Source organism: Ceratotherium simum, chromosome 3 (assembly GCF_057802395.1).
Source record: "Ceratotherium simum simum isolate JZ-2026a chromosome 3, ASM5780239v1, whole genome shotgun sequence".
Classification (NCBI taxonomy): Eukaryota; Metazoa; Chordata; class Mammalia; order Perissodactyla; family Rhinocerotidae; genus Ceratotherium; species Ceratotherium simum.
The window spans coordinates 34,511,703-34,530,169 of NC_141902.1; the positions used below are offsets into that span (position 1 = coordinate 34,511,703).

Genomic DNA, 18,467 nt, shown 5'->3' on the forward strand with positions numbered 1-18,467 from the left:
TACCAAACTTTTGTTTTTCTAGCAAATTCTTAAGAAATACAATAAAATTAAATTTGTCTCGTCCAAAGAAACGGGGAGAAACACGAAGGAGCAAAAGTGACCTGAAAGCCTAGTTTTATCTAGCTATAATCTCTCTCCCGGTTGTTAAAATATCCTGAAGCACTCGATCATGTTGCATTTTAATTTTCAAGCCATGTGTTGTATTAGTAGAGTGCACATGTTCCTGATTTGAACTGCGAGTTCCCGGCTGTTAACCAGAACTCTCGGCTGGCTCGGATAGGGTCTCACGTAGGTCAAAGGCCCAGAGCCTACATCTTGGTTAGATCTTACCCGCATGGAAACCAGAAGCCTGGGTCAGGGCAGCACTGCCTATGACGGCCCCTGATTAGATTAGGCCTACATTTATCAACTACACAGAGAGTACGCTTAACCTTTCAACTCAGGAGTTTTGATGTATCTTTCTTTTCAAACGAAAAGGTGAATGTTTTTCTGCCAGAGTCTTGGTCCAATAGCAATGACGTGTAACATGCAGCTTTTTCTAATTTCGTCGACTACCAGGTTTCAGCAGGGACATGTAACATGTACCCTGGGAAGCATTTTATCTGTTTTCCAAATTTATAAGTATGATATTTTGACATTTCTAGAAAACTACTTTATAATTTCACATCTCTTTCATTTTTTATGGGAGTTTTAATATTTTCCTTTGATGTCTACCTAGATTTATTTATGTATTTATTTATTTGTTCATTCATTTAGATTTAGTAGATTAGAGCTATTGTGTCAGTTAGTAGATCAATCTGTGTCATAAAAACCTATATGTGGGAGGAACAATAAACTACTTTTAGAAATTTGATTTCTTTTAATTTCTGTAAGTATTTGGCTTAAACGTTACTTCAAAATGTTACTTCATTTCTTCAGAATGCACTATTTAATTGTCTTTGAAATTCCCATTAAACTTCTAATGAGACAGATTAAATAATACAGTTTTAGAATAGATTTTTCCAGATCAGTCGATTTACTTTCTCCTGAGGAGTCTTTGAAGCCTTTGACTGCTGGGCAGTCTTACCTCACAGATTTAGGTTCTAGCAGGGGCATCCATGGCCCCCCTGGTCTCTGTTGGCTAGCTTCCTCGGGCAGCAGTGGTGGTGATGGGACTAAGGCATGTGGAATGTCTGAATCCACTAGGAGGGACTCAGGCATCCTTGTTCATTCACTTATTCACTAGTTTCTCATTGAATGTCTACTGTGTTCTCGGCACAGGGGTTTGAGTGAAGAGTGAAAAGCCCCTGCCCTCTTGGAACTAAGTTCTGCATCAGCGTCCTTGTCCTATGCCAATCCAAGGTTATATATAACTACATGCTGTAGCTTCAAGATAAAATTATTCTGCACGTTTAGGGGACTGCTTTTCCTGTCATTATATTGTTTCTGCCGTATGCTTGTTCAGTTAAATAAACTTATTTTATGTGACCTATATAGAATCCCAGCCCAGAATGCAGGTTTGAAGCAGGGAAAGGCAGCAAAGAGCTTTCAGGAGAAATAATTCCTTCCTCAAGTAAACGAAAGAAAAAATGAGCTCGTTTTAATTACATTAAAAGTGGTTGCCCCTCACCCCAACATAGCGATCTCTTCTTTTCCACATTTATGTGGAATCTAAATCTTAGAGTCATTTTGAACGTTTTCTAAAACATGAGGTTGTTTTGCCCAATTCACTTTCATGTGAAAATAATTTTTAAATTTTCTATTACATTTATAAGCTTAGAATTTCAAAACTGCTGTGTGAATTGCTATTTCTGTCTCTTTATCTCAGTAGTTTTGATGCCAAACTTCTGATCTTGAGGTTATATTATTTTAAAGGTTATTCTGAATTTGATATTTACCAGAAAAATAAATGCGTATCAGCAGGGATCATCATTATCTGGATTGCTGTTGATGGGCACATTTTTTATGGTGCTTAATTCACTGAATATGTATTTGATAGGTCAATCAGTAACATTTACTGAGCCCTAAGTGTGAATAGAATACAAATATTTTTATAATTGTGGCCAAAATTTAGTGGCAGGGGAAGAAAAGAAATATATATGCTTAAATTGTTTTTATAATTTTCTCAGTGTCGACATAAATCCCTGCACCTTCACAACCTACGAAACTCACTTCCTCACTTCCGGTCACCTGAAAATGGACAACCCTTGTTGAGCTACTCTTTGTTGATTTTTAGATCGATCTGAAAATAATGATCCATTCCCTTTTTCCCCCCTGGTTTTTCAGAAACCAATATAGTATTAAATATCTTATATTTAAGGGTTGCCAGCTTCGCACTATCAAGACCACACAGTATCAACCATTCAAACATCTAATTAACAGTCAGAAAACATTTATTGACCACCTACTGCACACCAGGCTCTGTTCTAGACATTAGGTCTAAGTCTTAAGATTTTTTAAGGTGATTAGAAAAGTGTGGCTGATGACCCAATTAATTGTACTGGGGAGACTTCTGAATAATTCCTTCTAGGTCTGCCCTGGCTTGATTTTAGAATGTTGCAGCCCCTTGTGGAGAGAATGCAGCGTTCAGCATGCTCAGGAAGGTAGTCCTGAATACCAGATAAAGTTACTGCAGGCCTGGCTCAGGCTGATTCTAAGACCTCTACCACACTTACATATATATTTTCTGGGTCGTTGGCTTCATCACAGTCAGCTGTCTCTTGCCTCTCACCCACTGCTGTTAGAAGTTCTGAAGCTGCTGACCCCCTCAGATGTCAGACTGGGGTACACAGGAAGTCAGGAGAGGATGAGAGAGACCTGGGGCCAGCCTGGGAAGCATCTCGAGGAAGTAGAGAGAGGGGTGGATGCTCTGTGCCCCTAATAAGGTTTCATTGAGTCTGCAACTCCTTTTTGTGGTTGCTTGTCTTTTTACCCCCGCTACCAACATTTCTTTCTGTTTTGCCTTTAATCTAAAGTATTTTCATAAGATTCCTTTCCACACAAGATTCCTGGCCACATTCATATCCTCTGTAATCCTCTTATTCCTCTCCTTGTACTTATCCCAGAGAAACAGTATCTATGAGGCTTGATTGTGAAATGTTTCTTAGAATTAATCAATAACACCTTGAGGTTTTCCAGCGTAATTTGTGTATATTTATCTTGGAATATAGTACACATCTCTCCAGCATGCAATTTTGTAGTTGTTTGGATGTTGGCAGGTTTTAGGGGTGGGAGGAGAGGATGTTATATTTTGAGCTGTAGTGATTCACTTTGTAAATGGTGTACACTGTAGTCTGTCCTCCAGTTGATTTACTGCATATGGAATCAACTCACTCTAAGTACACTCTACAATTTCAGTGGTTTACAAAACCAATAAAAATATAAAATGCTGAAATAAATATTTAAGATTCATTTTCTGCATTGCACTAAAGATATGATGAAAATAAATTTTAAAAGAAAGTATTTGCACTTGAGGAATTCAGGTAAAAGTCATGAAGCTATAATTAAAAACAGAGTTGTAGGGGCCAAGTAAAATTTGGGAGAGATAATTAAATTTTACTATTCATCTTATTTTTATCTTACATTCATTTAAACAAAGCCAATCTTGACAGACTATAAAATGCACCATATGTTGTCATTTTAAAATAAAGTTCTGTGTTTCAGTTTGGCATGTCTACCATGTGGCTGTATGCCACCACTTTCTGCATCAGAATCCTTCTCAACACAGGGCTTCAAGGAAACCACTACCAATCTGTTAGAGTTCCCCAGACAGATGAACCTATTTGCTATCTGATTTTCAGATGCATCCTCAGCCTTACTCCTCCTTTACTGACCATCTACTCTAGCTGGAACTGTTGCTTTTTCTCTTATAAACATGCCTGACCCCTTCATGAAAGGCCGTCTCACAACCCACCCTCTACCTAAGTCTAATTTTTTTCTTCAGTCTTCAAATCCCACTCCCTACAGAAAGCCTTTTCTGGAGACTGTAGCCCAAAGGGAGAGCTCAGTGGTTCCCAAACTTGGCTGCACATCAGAATTAATGGTGGCACTTGTTTAAAATATAGATCTTGGAGCCTCCTCCAGACCTACTAAATCAGACTCTAGATCTGAGACCTAGGAAGATGCATTTTATCAGGCTCCCCAGCCATCTCTGATACAACTGCCTGGTATTCTCCATTGATGTTTTGGGAACTGCTGGTGTAATGGAAGGAATCAATAATTTTGGAGTTTCTTGGACTTAAGTTCAAATCTTAGCACCTGCACTTACTAGCTGCCCAGGATACCAGACTTCTCTGGGACTCAGGTCCAGCACAGTGCAAAATCACATTCTGTTTCCCAAAGAACTTTTGGGTAGAAAGATGCTTATTTAGGTTTAAGAAACGACTCAACCAAGTTGGTGCATCAGATAGTATGAATATAATCGTCTGAAAGTGGTCCAGTGAAACAGAGACTGCTTTCTGAGTGGCTCTGGTAGCCAGTCCCATTTTATGTTGTGGTTACACTGTACTGAGTATCAGCAGCATTTCTCTCTCTCCCCTCTTTTCAAGTGCAACCAAGTTTTCTGTCTTTAATCCAGAACTCTCAGGGTCATTTGTGCTTAGAATGATTTGAAATAGAAAGTGAGTCTCAATTTCCTGTACATTGAAGCACCCAATCACATGGTGAGTCGGGACGTGGGAGAACTGTGTGCCAATTTGGGACCTGAGACTATTTAGATATTTAAATAGATTTCAGTGTTATTGAAAGGGGATTTTCCTCTTCTTCATTCAAGAGAAAAGAATCATAGAGTCTTAGAACTAGAAGAGATCTCAAAAACTGTCTCATTCAGCCCTCTTGTTAAGTCTCAGTGACTTCATGCCAACAAATGCTTGGATCAGAAAATCTCATTAGCTCACCAAGATGAGTTGGGAAACCTACTTGAAATGAGACAGGTGTACACCAAAACTGTAAAACATTTTAAATTGTTTTAAACTCTTGGTTTAACCAGTGGTTGCAATTGCTTATAGTAGAATTATAGTTATAATTCTATTAGACAGGTGGATTCCTTTATAAGCCACCATATTTAGACACACACCTCCACCCCGCTACCTTCTCTCTATAGCTCGTGACAAGGAAACCTACCCCCTTCCCCCCAAAAAATGGTTGATTTGATTATCAGCAGTGAACAACTTTAAAGACTTCATTAAATAAATTAAAGAGTTATGATTAACCTCATTTGCTAAAACAAAAAGTAAAATGTATTTGTCTCCTATTAAGTACTTGTTGTGAGATGGATTCTGGACCAGTGATTTTATGTACTTTAATTCTATGGATATCTCTTATTAATCTTATAACCATCCTCGGAGTAGATGCTGTTATTTCTGTTTTACTCTTAAGAGAACTGAGATCTACTCAAGGTCAGAGAACTAGTAAGTGTCTGAGCTAGGAATCCAATCTAGGTCCAACTCCAAGAGTGTTTAACAGCGACAAATGACATTAGACAATGATTTAGGCTGAAGTTCCTAAAATTTTTAATTAAATGTTAATTAAAGCTATGAACTTTCTCCCTGTATAGCTTTGCACATTTGCAAAATTTGGCATATAGTTTCAGAAGATTCAAGGACTCCCTGATACCCGTGCTACCCGATGAGTATGCACCTCTAGATTTAGCTTGGCAGTAAAGATTGTTAAATAATTATAAGATAAATAAACAATGTTTTCATGTGCTTTACATATTGATTTTAACATTTTCTATGGGAATAGGAAGGAATAATAGTCTAGTAAATTTGGTACGTGTATTCCATTGGGTTTATATGTTACAATTGGTTCAAGTTGCTCTTTTTGAGTGGGCAGAGATACCATTTTTTTAGACTCCTTTTTGGTTTTTGTTTGGAAATGACACTCTAGGACTCATTTTTGCATATAAAAATAAGAATAGTAAAAGAATTAAAAAATACTGGAACCAAGAGGGGACTTAGAGATCCTCTAGTACAACCTTCTCACTTACAGATGAGTAAAAAGGGCCCAGAAAGTCTCTGAGACTTACTTAAGGTCACACAGCCAATTAGAGTCAGGGTCAGGCTTGGAGTCCAGGACTTCAGATTCTTATTCCAACGCTTTTGCTACTATATTGAATAAACTATTAGTTCGTGGCATGCACATCCAAAGAAATGGTAGGTAGCCATTTTGCATCTTGAGTCCATTTCTTTCCAAACTACTGAAACATGTTCTCACTTGATTAAAAATAAAGCAGTAACAAGAGATTTAGCACATTCATTTCAAGCCTATAAAAGTTCAGATGGAAGCTGGAGTACACACTCAAGAATATTGCACGGAGGCCGGGAGTCGTGCTGCCATAATGGGTTTGGGAATACTGGCCTGCTGGACAGAACTGTAGTCTAGGTTATCAGAAGCTCAATGTTCTTTACTCAGATCAGTTACTCCTTTGAATCTTTGTTCATCCATGAGCGTTTATTGGGCACCAAACTGTGTACCAGGCCCTGTGCTTGACCCTAGGAACACAGGGACACATGAGATGCAGTCTCTGTCCTCACAGAGATCTCAGACACTGGGGGATTGGCAGACAAACACAGGCTGCGGCCCACAGCATTTTACATAGAGAGGCAGTACACTCAACATCATCTGTGTTCCAAACAGCGTCTTGGAGGCATTCCTCCGCAGAAGAATGGCTTCTTATTTCTTCAAAAGGTTTTCTCCTCAGAGGAAAATATTTTAAGTTTGTATTAGCAGAGTAATGGCCAGTACACATAGTTTTTCCTTCAACAGGAATTCCTCTCCCAGAAGTAGTCATGGATCATAACCAGACTAAGAAATAGGAGCTTGTTTTCTTTCACAGGGCCAATAATTACCAACCCTGGCTTTTCGGGGTGTCTCCAGTTATCTTAAGGGACATTGAAAAGTTTCGAAAATAAAAGTAATTCTCATCCCTCCTTAATTTATAAACCAAGTACATATAATGCTAAATACCACTGTAAAAATTCAGTGATATAGCAAAAACAAACTACAAGGAGGAGATTTGACTGGTCCCAAAAGTAGGTGGGTGGGTTTATTCTATTAGATCAGCAAAAATGTGATGATGTAGCAGCCATTTACATTTTCTAAGAAGATGGATGAAAACTACATTTTAATGTCTTTAATTCACTCCTAGTCAATCATCACTCTCTAAATTAACTAATAATTCAGCATTTTTGTACTTGTTTTAATATGATTCTATATTAAGCCATGAAATGGTACTGGCATTTTCAAATTTTGAGTTTTTATGATATTTTAAGTTGCAAACAACTCTTTTAAGCCAGGAGAGAGAAAGCGAGAGCACGAGCAAGCACGTTTGTGTCTGTGTTGATATGAACTAATGTATATAGGAGTTTTTTCATCAGGGACTTCTCAGTGCATTATAATGCAAATTGCGTTTTTAAACTGGCCAAACTATTGATGGCTTTATTGAATGGAATAATTTATTACAGAAGCATTTTAGTCAGATGACATTTCATCATCAAATAACAGTAAACACAATAGCCATTTCCCATAAGACGGTTCTCTTGAGCCAATGGCTTAAAAAAGAAAACTTGCCTTGTTCCAAACATAGCATTGTACTAAACAGTTGTTTATTCCTCTAGAAAAGAAAAGAGTTCTGCCAGCCAGACATGGTGGACTGGAAAAACATGCTGTGGTGTCAGATCATTCCAAGAAATCTCCGTTTTTCCCCCCTTTCCTAATGTTTGACAAGTGGAGATGAATTTTTAAAATCCAAGTCTCTTTTATGCCATTCATGGGGATAATACTATAAAATCTCTCCTCGGGTACTCAGAGTATTACATCAATGACCTGTCAGCAGCTGCATACAGTTTTTTCTTTTTAAGACTATGTAAAGCTATGGTTAAATTCTAATTTTCTAAAATAGGTTTAAGTATGGGGAGAGCCAAAATTAGGTGCACTTTTCTTGCTAGAAATCAGACCACAAATTGTACATTGTACTTACAAAGATGATTAAGGCAGTCCAGCCGCACACCAGCAGTTTGGCAGATTAATTGGAGCATGCAGATTTGTGTAAAAACATATGTTGGGATTGGAGAAGGCTTTTTTTTTTAAATGCTGTTTAAAAGGTTTTTTTGCAAGTTCTTGTGTGTAATTTGTACATTATCTAATTCTCCCCTCAAAGTCTAAGATTAAACTCATATATGCCAGGGATCCAATATTTAGGCATTTTTGTCAAAATGGGAATGCCGTATTGGTGCCTTTCTCCCAATTAGTCGGTGGCAACCTTTTTCACTTAGTAAACCTCACAGTGTTCATTATTTTACAATTTTTGTGTGATGAAACCAGAGCGACTTGTTTAAACAGACAAAGCTGGAGCCTCTGAGCCCTGATTCACGTGAACCTATAGTGAAGACTTGGGAAATATAAGTTGGAATTTGCTGGAAAATGTGGATTAAAAATAACTCTCACCTAAAGATTTGAGATAAAGTACGCAAAATGCCTGGCAGAGCACCTGGTGCTTAGCGGGCTCAGTATAGAGTGGGGAGGTGGGGGAGTGAGGGGGTGTGGCCGGGGCAACCCAGTGGAAGAGGATTAGTGCTGGCCATGTGTGGTGAACTTGGACATCTAGGCAGTTAAGTCAGTTATTTCAGGGGAAAAAACTCAGTCTAGCAAGCAGTACTTGCTTAAAGCAGTTGTGAAGAGCTTCACATTTAAATTTCTTGCCTTATTCCCAGAATGCAATTTGGACAGTATAAAAGTAGAAAATGTGCAACAGTGACTAGTCTTTGTGCCCTTGTTTGCTTAAGAATATGTCTGCTCAGAATTTTCTTATTGCCCTTATTATATTTGCTTTGTAGCAGTGAAGAATAATCTCTCATTGTGGGGCTAAATTCTCCCATCTTTCATGAAGATTTTTTATTGTTGGAATTTAGTTTCATCTCATCTTAAATAATGCTTAACTGTTAAGTTATCCAATCTCAGCTCTTTCCCTTTGGCTCTGCTTGGTAAGTAAAATCCCGCCCTTTCTTTCTCAGTTTCTCCATGTGCTTGATATCTCTCCTCCCCTCTGCTATTTTTTCCGTCAGTCCCATAAACATAATTGATGCACCATGGGGATTCTTGTAGAAATAGGCTGCAGTATTTTCGAGACAATTCCCCTGCTGACTTCATAGTACTGCATGTGTGTGACTTTTCCCCACCCGAGTGAAACCGTCAAATACTGTTAGCTGAAGTGGTACCTTATTTTGGCCATAAGGAGATGGATTATCTTTCTGAATGATCTATGAGGTTGATTCCAAATGTCAGGGTGCTGCCCATAAGGTTTATTTTGCTTGCATAGATTCACCAAAAAGGGACTTTATGATTCTTATTTTTGTGTATTTCTAAGAATGGGGTGAATGATTAACATTTACATGGAGGAAGTTCCAGGCTGTTGGAAAATACCCATAAATCAATCACAGAACAGCTAGGTTCTGATATACTTGGGTCCCCATAACAGTAAAATTATGAATATAGTGTTTTTCCAGAAGAGGCACTGAGCAGTGATGACCACTAATTTCAATAATCTTTCTGATGCTCCTCTGGACCCTGTCGTTAACTGAAATGAAGAGTTGAGGAGGCCCCCTTGAACCCACTGGGCTTTGCTTGTTCATCTGAAAAAAAGTCAGATGATCATTGGTGTTCTGGGAGTGTATGACTTACTAACCCAGTGAGTTGGGTAGCTATGTATTGAAGGGGAAACTTAGCCCAAGACATCTATGAGGCAAGTAAGTGCAAAGGGCAATACAGATACAAATGACACTGATACAGACATTCACATATATACTTTAGTCCAAGAAAGAGCCACTGATCATAGCCTGAGCTGATGATTGGACTTGGGACTTTTCTATACATTGCAACTTGGAAACTGGCTCTCCGGTAACTCATGGAGAAACCGTTCCTGTTACTTTGTGCAGATAACTAATTGGAAGTTGAGCACCTCTCAGGAGCTCAAATAATTTTTACAGAAAGAATTGGTAGTTATACCATAATTCTTGAACCTAAGATTTATTGTGACTGAGAAACTGCTTGCCCACAGTTTAATTTAACCCTCTAATTGTTATGACTTGCTAGTTTGACACACTTTATACCATATAAACAGCTAAACCCACACTACTCACAATGGTTGCACATATCACCTGTGAAAGACCTTTCAGAATATTGGCCAGTATTTTCATAATCCTACCCAAAACCTCATTACATTGAGATCAACAAGTAACATTAAACATGGAGACATATAACCCATTTTGACATAACACAAAGCTTAGTAATCTTGACTTCACATAGGTTCCAGAGTTAAATGCTGACAGTGTTCATAAAGTAACAGAAAATTAAAGTGAAACAAATAAGGAATATTTCTAAGTAAACATGCATGTCCTTAATATAAAGTTGATTTCACTTTTAATTAGAGTTCAAGGCAACAAAGCTGAAAAATACATATTTTTAAAGTAACTTTTTGTTCCTTTAGATAAAATCTAACTTCTCGAAACTGTGAATTTACAGTATTGTTGCCATAGTGAATGACTGGTACAAATTGGGTTATGTTCTTTGTCTCCTCCTAACTCTGCTTAATAGGAATGCTACTCATCTTTTTTTTTAATTTAAAAAATTATAATATATGAAATTGTACTAGATCTATAGATTTCAAGTTGTAGTCACTTGTCCACTGTGTATCTAATGTACTGCCCCCCTCCAGATACATCATCTCATTGTGACAGCCTCTCGTTTTTAATTCTCTCAATATTATAATCTTCTTATCTTGAGCCCTTCTGATTGGGTCTATGGACACCACTCCAAGAAGGTCAGTTGTTTTATGATAAACAAGATCATATTACACCCCAGTATATAAGCCACTAAAATTTCAAGTGCTGCTCATCTACATCTAACCTGCTCTCGTTTTCCTTCTGCTGTCTCTCCCTCTAGCTCTGTTCTCTTCTTCACCACCAAACATCTTCAAAGAGTCATGTGCACGCAGGGTCTCTACTCCCCAAGTCTCTGCAGTCTCTCAACCGTAACTGCCATGCAGCACCACCTCTTTGTCAGACCAGCAGAGACGCCTGTCCATCTCTTGTCTGACCGCTCTCCTCTCTTTGACACTATTAACCCCAGCCCTTGATTTTGCGATCCTGCTCCTTCCTGATTCCCCTTCTACCCCATTGATGCCTAGACCCCTCTGTCTTTACTCCCCTAACCAAATCTCGTCCACACGCCTGTCTTCAACATCGTTTCCAAATCTGTATCATCGGTTCAGCTCTTTTTCTTGAGTTCCAGATTCGCTCTTTTAATTGCCTACTGTGCTGATTTTCAAACTGACTCCTAGGGAAGCCCCTGGGTGCCAGACACAGGCGCCTTTATTCTTATCCTGGCCTTGTCCTTAGCCTTCTGTCCATCTCCATCTTACATTCTACTCCTCACCCTTCAAAATCAAATAGAAATTTCACTTCTTTAGTGAAATTTCCCCCTGACTGTCGCTCCTCCACTCCCCATCAACACCACTGAACTGTGGTAGCTTTTCAAAAATTACAGTACAATCATTAATAGCTATGGTTTCGTACTCCGAACCCACATTTTCATTTGTATCAGCTAGGATACTATACTATTAAGAATCATGCAGAGATATAAGGACCACTTCTTTGTCATTCCAAGGTAGATATTTTTACCTTCGAAACTCCTTACCCTTTAACCTCTTTAAAATCTGTAATCACTTGAGTATAACTTAAAAAGTTATTCAATCTTTTGTTATTTGAATATTCTGTCTCTCATTGTATCCAGAATTATCTTAAGATTATAATGAATATGCTTGACTCCCCAAAATCTATTAGATTAACTAATATTAAATCAGTTGATATGTTCTCATCATAGCGGTACTATGATCATATACATATTTATACATTTTATTAATTAGGAAACAATCAGATTTTAATTGTACTATAGACATGGTTCTGTCACTTAAGGACTGATTTCTGTTTGTTTGAAAAATGTTATAGGTCCTTTTGTTTTAATTTCATTCCTAATGTATAGCTATAGGAATCATAGCAAAACACTAAAATCAGGTAACGTGTATAGCATATTTAATATTTCTCTAAATAAATTAGGAGAATGATTATATTAACACTTTTTGATAGAAATTATGCAAGTTATAGTTATAAAATTGTACTAAGACCAATATGCTTTTACTTACCTGAAAAGATAAAATGTTACCCCACATTTAAAGAGAAATATGATGATAATTATATTTTAAAAAAAACACATGAGGGGCTGGCCCCGTGGCTTGGCGGTTAGGTGCGCGTGCTCCGCTGCTGGCGGCCCGGGTTCGGATCCCAGGCGCGCACCGACGCACAGCTTCTCCGGCCATGCTGGGGCCGTGTCCCACATACAGCAACTGGAAGGATGTGCAACTATGACATGCAACTATCTACTGGGGCATTGGGGAGGGAAAAAAAAAAAAAAAAAAAGGAGGAGGATTGGCAGTAGATGTTAGCTCAGAGCCGGTCTTCCTCAGCAAAAAGAGGAGGATTAGCATGGATGTTAGCTCAGGGCTGATCTTCCTCACCAAAAAAAAAAAAAAACATGAGTAGTTTGAACTCAGGCATGATTTTTAAAAAATTTTTTAAACTCTAATTAATACGTCCTGACAGATAAAAATTAGTTACCTTTGGATGTTTTAGGATGTCTGACAAAAATTCCACTTTATGGAATTTAAAGGTTTGTGTGTGGATACAAAGTGAGAAATAGCTTGTCAGAGGTGATGCATCAAAATGTAAAATATCTCAATTAGTTTCAAAACAAAATTATTACCTAAAGTGTTTTAATAATGCTTAGCAATTACATCAAATTTGTAGCATTTAAAAATACTCTCTGAATAATAATAATGAATCTTTTGATCTCCCTATATGAGCTGAGACGCAAAATATAGGGACTCATTTTTTATGCTAACTCAACTGGAAGAACAATAAATGGAATAGGGACTGTAGGGTAAAACAGTTCAGTAGAACTTTCCAGAGTTCCTCTCTCATCCTGGATAAGAAGTCAGCAGACCCCAGTCCTAACTTCAGCGTCTTGCCCATTAGTCTCTGGGGACTTACTTAGCTTGCCTCAATACTTCATCCTCCCAAATAACATATCTAGAAAGTATAAATCACTGTACAAATGTATGTTGGTGCTGTTTTTTCATGTCTGGAAAAAGAGGGAAGTGCCTTTACAGCTTAGTTATTTGGTCCTTTAATCCAGATCTTTCCTTTCAGCCTTATCTAGATTAGTAAAATAAAACAATCTGCTTTTCCCCTTGTTTCCCAAAATATAAGGAAACAAGAGGCTGCAGAAGTCCAGGATCCTCTAGACTGACTGTCCCTAACACCTCAATTCCCTGGATAATTACTCTCATTTAACTTTGGGTAATTTATGTATAGTTGTCCAAAGAAACTGACCCCCTGAACACAACTTGTGGGATTCCAAAATTGCAAACCATTTTCTTGAGCTAATTATGTTCAATCCTTTAGAAGAAATATATAAACATTTTAAATAAAGTTTAATCAAATTATGCTAAGCACTTTAAAAAAAGAAGCTAGGCATTGAGGAAATATATACCCTAAAGTTTGTAGTTAGTGAGTCTAAACAAAATGAAGATATGAAATGAGAAATTTTGCTGTTATAATATTGCAAACATTTTATATTTGTTGAATGAATGACATTAATCCTAACAAATTAAGTGAGATTCAATAACAGAACAAACCCCTTATGTTAACCATCTCTCGATTAAGACAAAGTCCGAATATCACACTATGAGTTTAAAAAGCTTCCTCTTAAAATTATGCCCCACACATGATATCCTTCTTCCTCATGAAAGTTTATTTCCATCTTCTTTGAAATGTCTGATCTTGTGCTGGAGAGCTTGAGAGCAGCATCTGATCATCTTGAAGGCATTATAGTTAAGAGTCGTGAAAATATGACTGTTAGTTCTACCAAAGACATCTAGTCTAGAACCAGTGCATAATCTTGGGTGAGATAAAAGAATTCTTCTGTCATATGGTAACTGTAGTTTGTTTCTGTAAAAACAATGCATGGTCCATAAATAAGCCTACAGGGCGTTATAAATGTGTCAGGAGCTCTGGGTGATTGACCTGTGTTGGATATATCATGAAAATAGACAGAAGGCACAAGGGTTGCTTCCCTCTGGAAATCGTGGTGGTGAATTGCCATATGTGTCCCCGTTAAGAGCCTAGCTGATCTAATTGTGGATGCAACAACTTTAGAGACTAGACTTGAGTCTCTTAAGTTCTTCAGTATCTTGCCATGAAGTCTAAATAAAATAGCACCTTGCTCTTCGGCCTCAAGCACAGACTTTGGCAGGAGATTAGGACCATTGCCAGCAATCTTTACCAGCCCTAAATTCTAAATACATCTTTCCCAGAGTTGTACCATTCAGAAGTATGGCTAAAAGTAGGTTTGTGTTAACCTAAAAGGTAAGGAAGGAGTGCCAGTGTTGTCATATTACATGCCACAAAGGTCAAGATGATAAATTTAAACTGAAAGACAAAAGTCCCAGGCCCATTTTCCTGTAAAAATATTCTAGCAAACTCCCTGAGAGAAAAAATGTAAAGTGTGAAAAGCAGTAACTTTAACTTCCCTCTAACTATGCCACTCGAAACCAGTGGCTTTCCTGCTTGGGGTTGTAGGAAAGCTCATCAGATAAACAAAAGCAAATGATTAAGTAAAGCAAATAATAGCACTGTTTTTCAAACTATTCAGCCCACCATGTGTATGCCATTAGGTTCTAGATCTAGATCAGACCTAAGCGAAAAAGCTGTGCAAAGAGACTCTGCATAACTTTCCTACTTGTCATTCATTTATTCACCAAATATTTATTCAGTATCAACTACATGCTATACACTGCCAAATGCCAAGTAAAGGTACAGTAGACAAGATACTTGTCTTCATGCAACATACTGTCCAGTGGAGGAGATAAACATTAAACAAATACAAATAAATATATAATTGTCACAGCTTTAGACTTGGAGTTTGGCAATAAGAGACCAGTTCATTGGCCGTTTTCCTTATGAATCCTTTAAAATCATGAATTCCATAAATCAAAACAAATTCCATAGATCCAGATAGATTTTATAATAGCATATATCTCCTATTAATAAATGCAGATATATGCTGTATAAAATAAATAGCAACCTTAGTTATTATTTACACAGGCATTGGACCTACTATTAGGAATGTTCGTTATTTAACATCTAGTGTTAAATGAGAGTTTGGATGCAACCAGTTGCCATAACTAATTGGTCATATTTTTCTTCCCTTTCCCTTCAACAAATGTTTCTTTAAATAGTGATAATGGGTCTATTTTTGGAATGGCCCTTTTTATAGTGGAGGGAGATGGAGTTTCTCTGTCTTTGGCATTAAATTTTACTAGTCTGACAAGGACTTCAGCTACATCAACAACTGCACAAAAAGTGAGGTCTTTTGCAAGCAGGAGGCACTTACAGATTACTTCAGATATCATCTTGCATTGGCCTTAGCATGGCCTGTTAGTTCAAGCCCTAAAAATAAACACCTATTAATCAGCTAATGGCAACATGGGTGGACCAGCTCTCTGACTGCAGGGACCTCAGTCTAACCTCATTCAATAGCTTGTCTTATGTCACCCAGGATGAGGCGGTCTGCAGCCAGGAATGCCTCTAAAAGAAGACAGTCACAAGCTTAACTAAATGTTTAAAATAACCTCCGTAACTCCTCTCCGCACTGACAGATTGCTTTCAACTCTATGCAATCAAACTGCAGCGCCAGCCCCAATGGCCTTCGTGGGGCCACCTTAGAGCCACAGAGTTTGTAAAGTAAAACTACAGGTTCAAGGTAGCTCTCCCTTGTCTTGCTTTTAATCAAAAAACAACCAGAAGGGAACTCACTCCTGGAAGTCCTTATCTTCATAAAGTTTAGCTAATGACTCCTGTTAAGTTAAATAAGGTTGCCGTGTAACTCACTAAGGAAACTGTTAGCCGGTCACCTCGTGCCCGCAGACTTCTCAAAGAATACAAACTGGAGGAACCCCGTGGAGCTGGGCTGTAACTGTTTATATACACATACTTTGTCCCAACGACTCCGGAAAGTTGAGCCCTCAGTATAGTTTTCAGGGTTTTTTGAATGGCAGTCTTTTTTCTGTATGGAGTGGAAATGTTGGGGAGGGGGAGAGATTTGTTTTAATGTATACTTTTCTTTAATGTGTTTACCCCCAAATAAGTGACTGTAGTAGATACTTTGGCCCTGCACAAAGTAAATATTTAGCTCACAGATTCCATACAGAAACAAACCCTGGGGTATTTGGGTTTCCAGAAGGAGGATCACCCTGGGGCGAAGGGCTCGTGTGCGCCCCGCCTGGGATTGGCAGGAATGGACTCCACTCCTGCGGCTCCCCTGGTCCTCAAAGCGCCTTAGTCTTTTAGAAAGTGAGTGCCCTCCGCCCTCAGCAGCCCCACTCCCACCCGCTTTTCTGGCTGTGTCTTCTGCCGTGCTGACAATCTTTCTTTGTTCTCACCTTTCCTGCACTGCCCCCAGGGCCCCCCCGCTTTTTCTCATGGCTCTGTCTGCTTGAGCCTCTCCCTCCACCTGAAGCATCTTCCCTTTCTTACCCGTCAGTGAACGTTACTTCAGACTCCCTCTGAAGGTTGCCTCACCTCTGCTCTGGGCCTTCCCTGACCTTCTCTGGACTACCACAGGGCCTTCTACACAGTTCTCTTCCAACATTTGTCTCCTCCTTGTACACTGCCTTTTAACCTGCTGTCTCCCTTACTGCTAAGAGCCTCTGGAAGACAGGGACTGTGCTCATGTTATCTCTGCATCCCCGGAGCATGGCATCCTTTTCAGGAAGGCAGAAGGTGTTGTTCTCCCTTTCTGCAGTTAGGAAAAAAGGGGAGGTAGCTTTGCAGGTGGACAGGAGTCCACCTTTAGAGGAAGCGGCAGAGCTGGGTTCGTGCAAGCGCTGTCAGTTGCTCCTGGGTGATCTTAACAGGTCGCTTGACCTCTGAGAGCCTCAGTTTCCTCATTTGTCAAGTCAAAGTAATGCATTTCTTGGAGGGGCAGGTATATTACTGTACAATTTGTGACAGTATTTTAAGTGTTCTGCCATCATCAGCTGAAGAGCAGGACCAGAGTTCACTAAAGCCAGTGCTGTCCTTCGAATACAGCCCTGCAGTTTTCCACACTCACACATGATCCTCCAGCTATTACTTTAAAAAAAGTTTCTCTGTCCGTGATCTCATATTTCTTTTCCGCAGTTGTCCGGCAAAACACCTTCATTACCGCAAGAAGACGGAGGCTTTGGCCACCTTTAGAAATGGGTGCTGGCCGCTGGGCTTCCTGAAGACCCGTTGTGTGTGTGATCCTCCATCTGCCTAACAGGCCAGCCTCAATGTCCCAGAAGTTTTCTGTGCTCTTTTTGTCAGGGCAATCTCAAACAGCAACCATCATTTGTCTCCTAAGTCAGAAGTTTCCTTCTTCCAGAGTCTTTAAATATTAGTTAAAAATGCTCAAGTTTGTTCATTTTATGTTCTCTCTTTTTTTTAATATTAAAACCATTTATTACCAAGATGAACTGTTACAGTTGGTGAGACTTTTCCAAATGCTCTTGATCTAACAGGAAATGTGTTTAAGATGGTACAATGAAATCTCAAGACCCTGCCCTGAAATTTGTGTGTGCAGCTCTTCTTTCTCATGTGACCTTTGTCATGAGCCTAAATGTGGGAACAGGCATAGTGGTGTCGTGTCATTAAGAACTGGAGCCTGTATTAAAATAATATTTCAATCGCTAACATCACCAGGGTTTTCTGAGCGTGTGAACTTAACCACTACGCCACCGGGCCGGACCCTGATCACCTTTTTTTAAAGTCAGGAACAACTGTGTGAAATAACCTTTCCTGCTTTCTGGCTCAAAGAAACATCTAGTCTAGTTATAAATGTAGGGAATGTTTTGACTCTAGTTTAGTCACACTTCCTACCTCTCAGTTCTTCATCTTAAGTTTTCTTCCTGGGTAAGTCTGGGTGAAGTACTTCCCTGTGCTGCCTTGATTAGTACTTGACTGACCAGTCTTCTTTGTCCCAGTGGGTTTATTTCCAGACCTCTGGACAGAGATCTACCCATTCATGGTTGTGGGGAGGGAGGGAAGAAGGATTGGGGAGGTTTCTTTATTACATTCCATTACTGGACAGAGTTTTTGTAATGGGGCAACAATGAATTAAAGTGTTTTGAAGTTTATTTATTCTCAAATCTACCTTGAATTCTAGAATACAAGTGCTATTATACCTGCTTTATAGGTGGAGAACTAAGACACAGAAAGTTAAAAATGGAAGGTTCATTAAAGGTGATACCGTCCCGCCTCCACATTTTATAGAAGAGAAAGGGCTTGTCCAGTGTGGAAGAGTGCTTTAGTAAAGCATTTGCATTGAAACTAGACATACAGGAGCCTTACCTTGAA

The 18,467-nt window shown here is 38.8% G+C and overlaps 1 protein-coding gene across 4 annotated transcripts in view; it reads left to right on the plus strand.

The window, feature by feature from the left end:
* The window catches only part of CDIN1 (CDAN1 interacting nuclease 1), a 280,885-nt gene that overhangs the window by 168,905 nt on the left and 93,513 nt on the right, over positions 1–18,467 (plus strand). Inside the window, exon 11 of one of the 4 annotated variants that reach the window (XM_087424792.1) lies at positions 17,271–17,486. The exons of the other annotated variants lie outside the window; for them this stretch is intronic. Within the exon in view, the coding sequence (XP_087280918.1) occupies positions 17,271–17,391 (121 nt within the window). The 3' untranslated portion in view covers positions 17,392–17,486. Of the gene's footprint in view, positions 1–17,270; positions 17,487–18,467 lie in introns of those variants that run through there. 4 annotated transcript variants of the gene reach the window in all.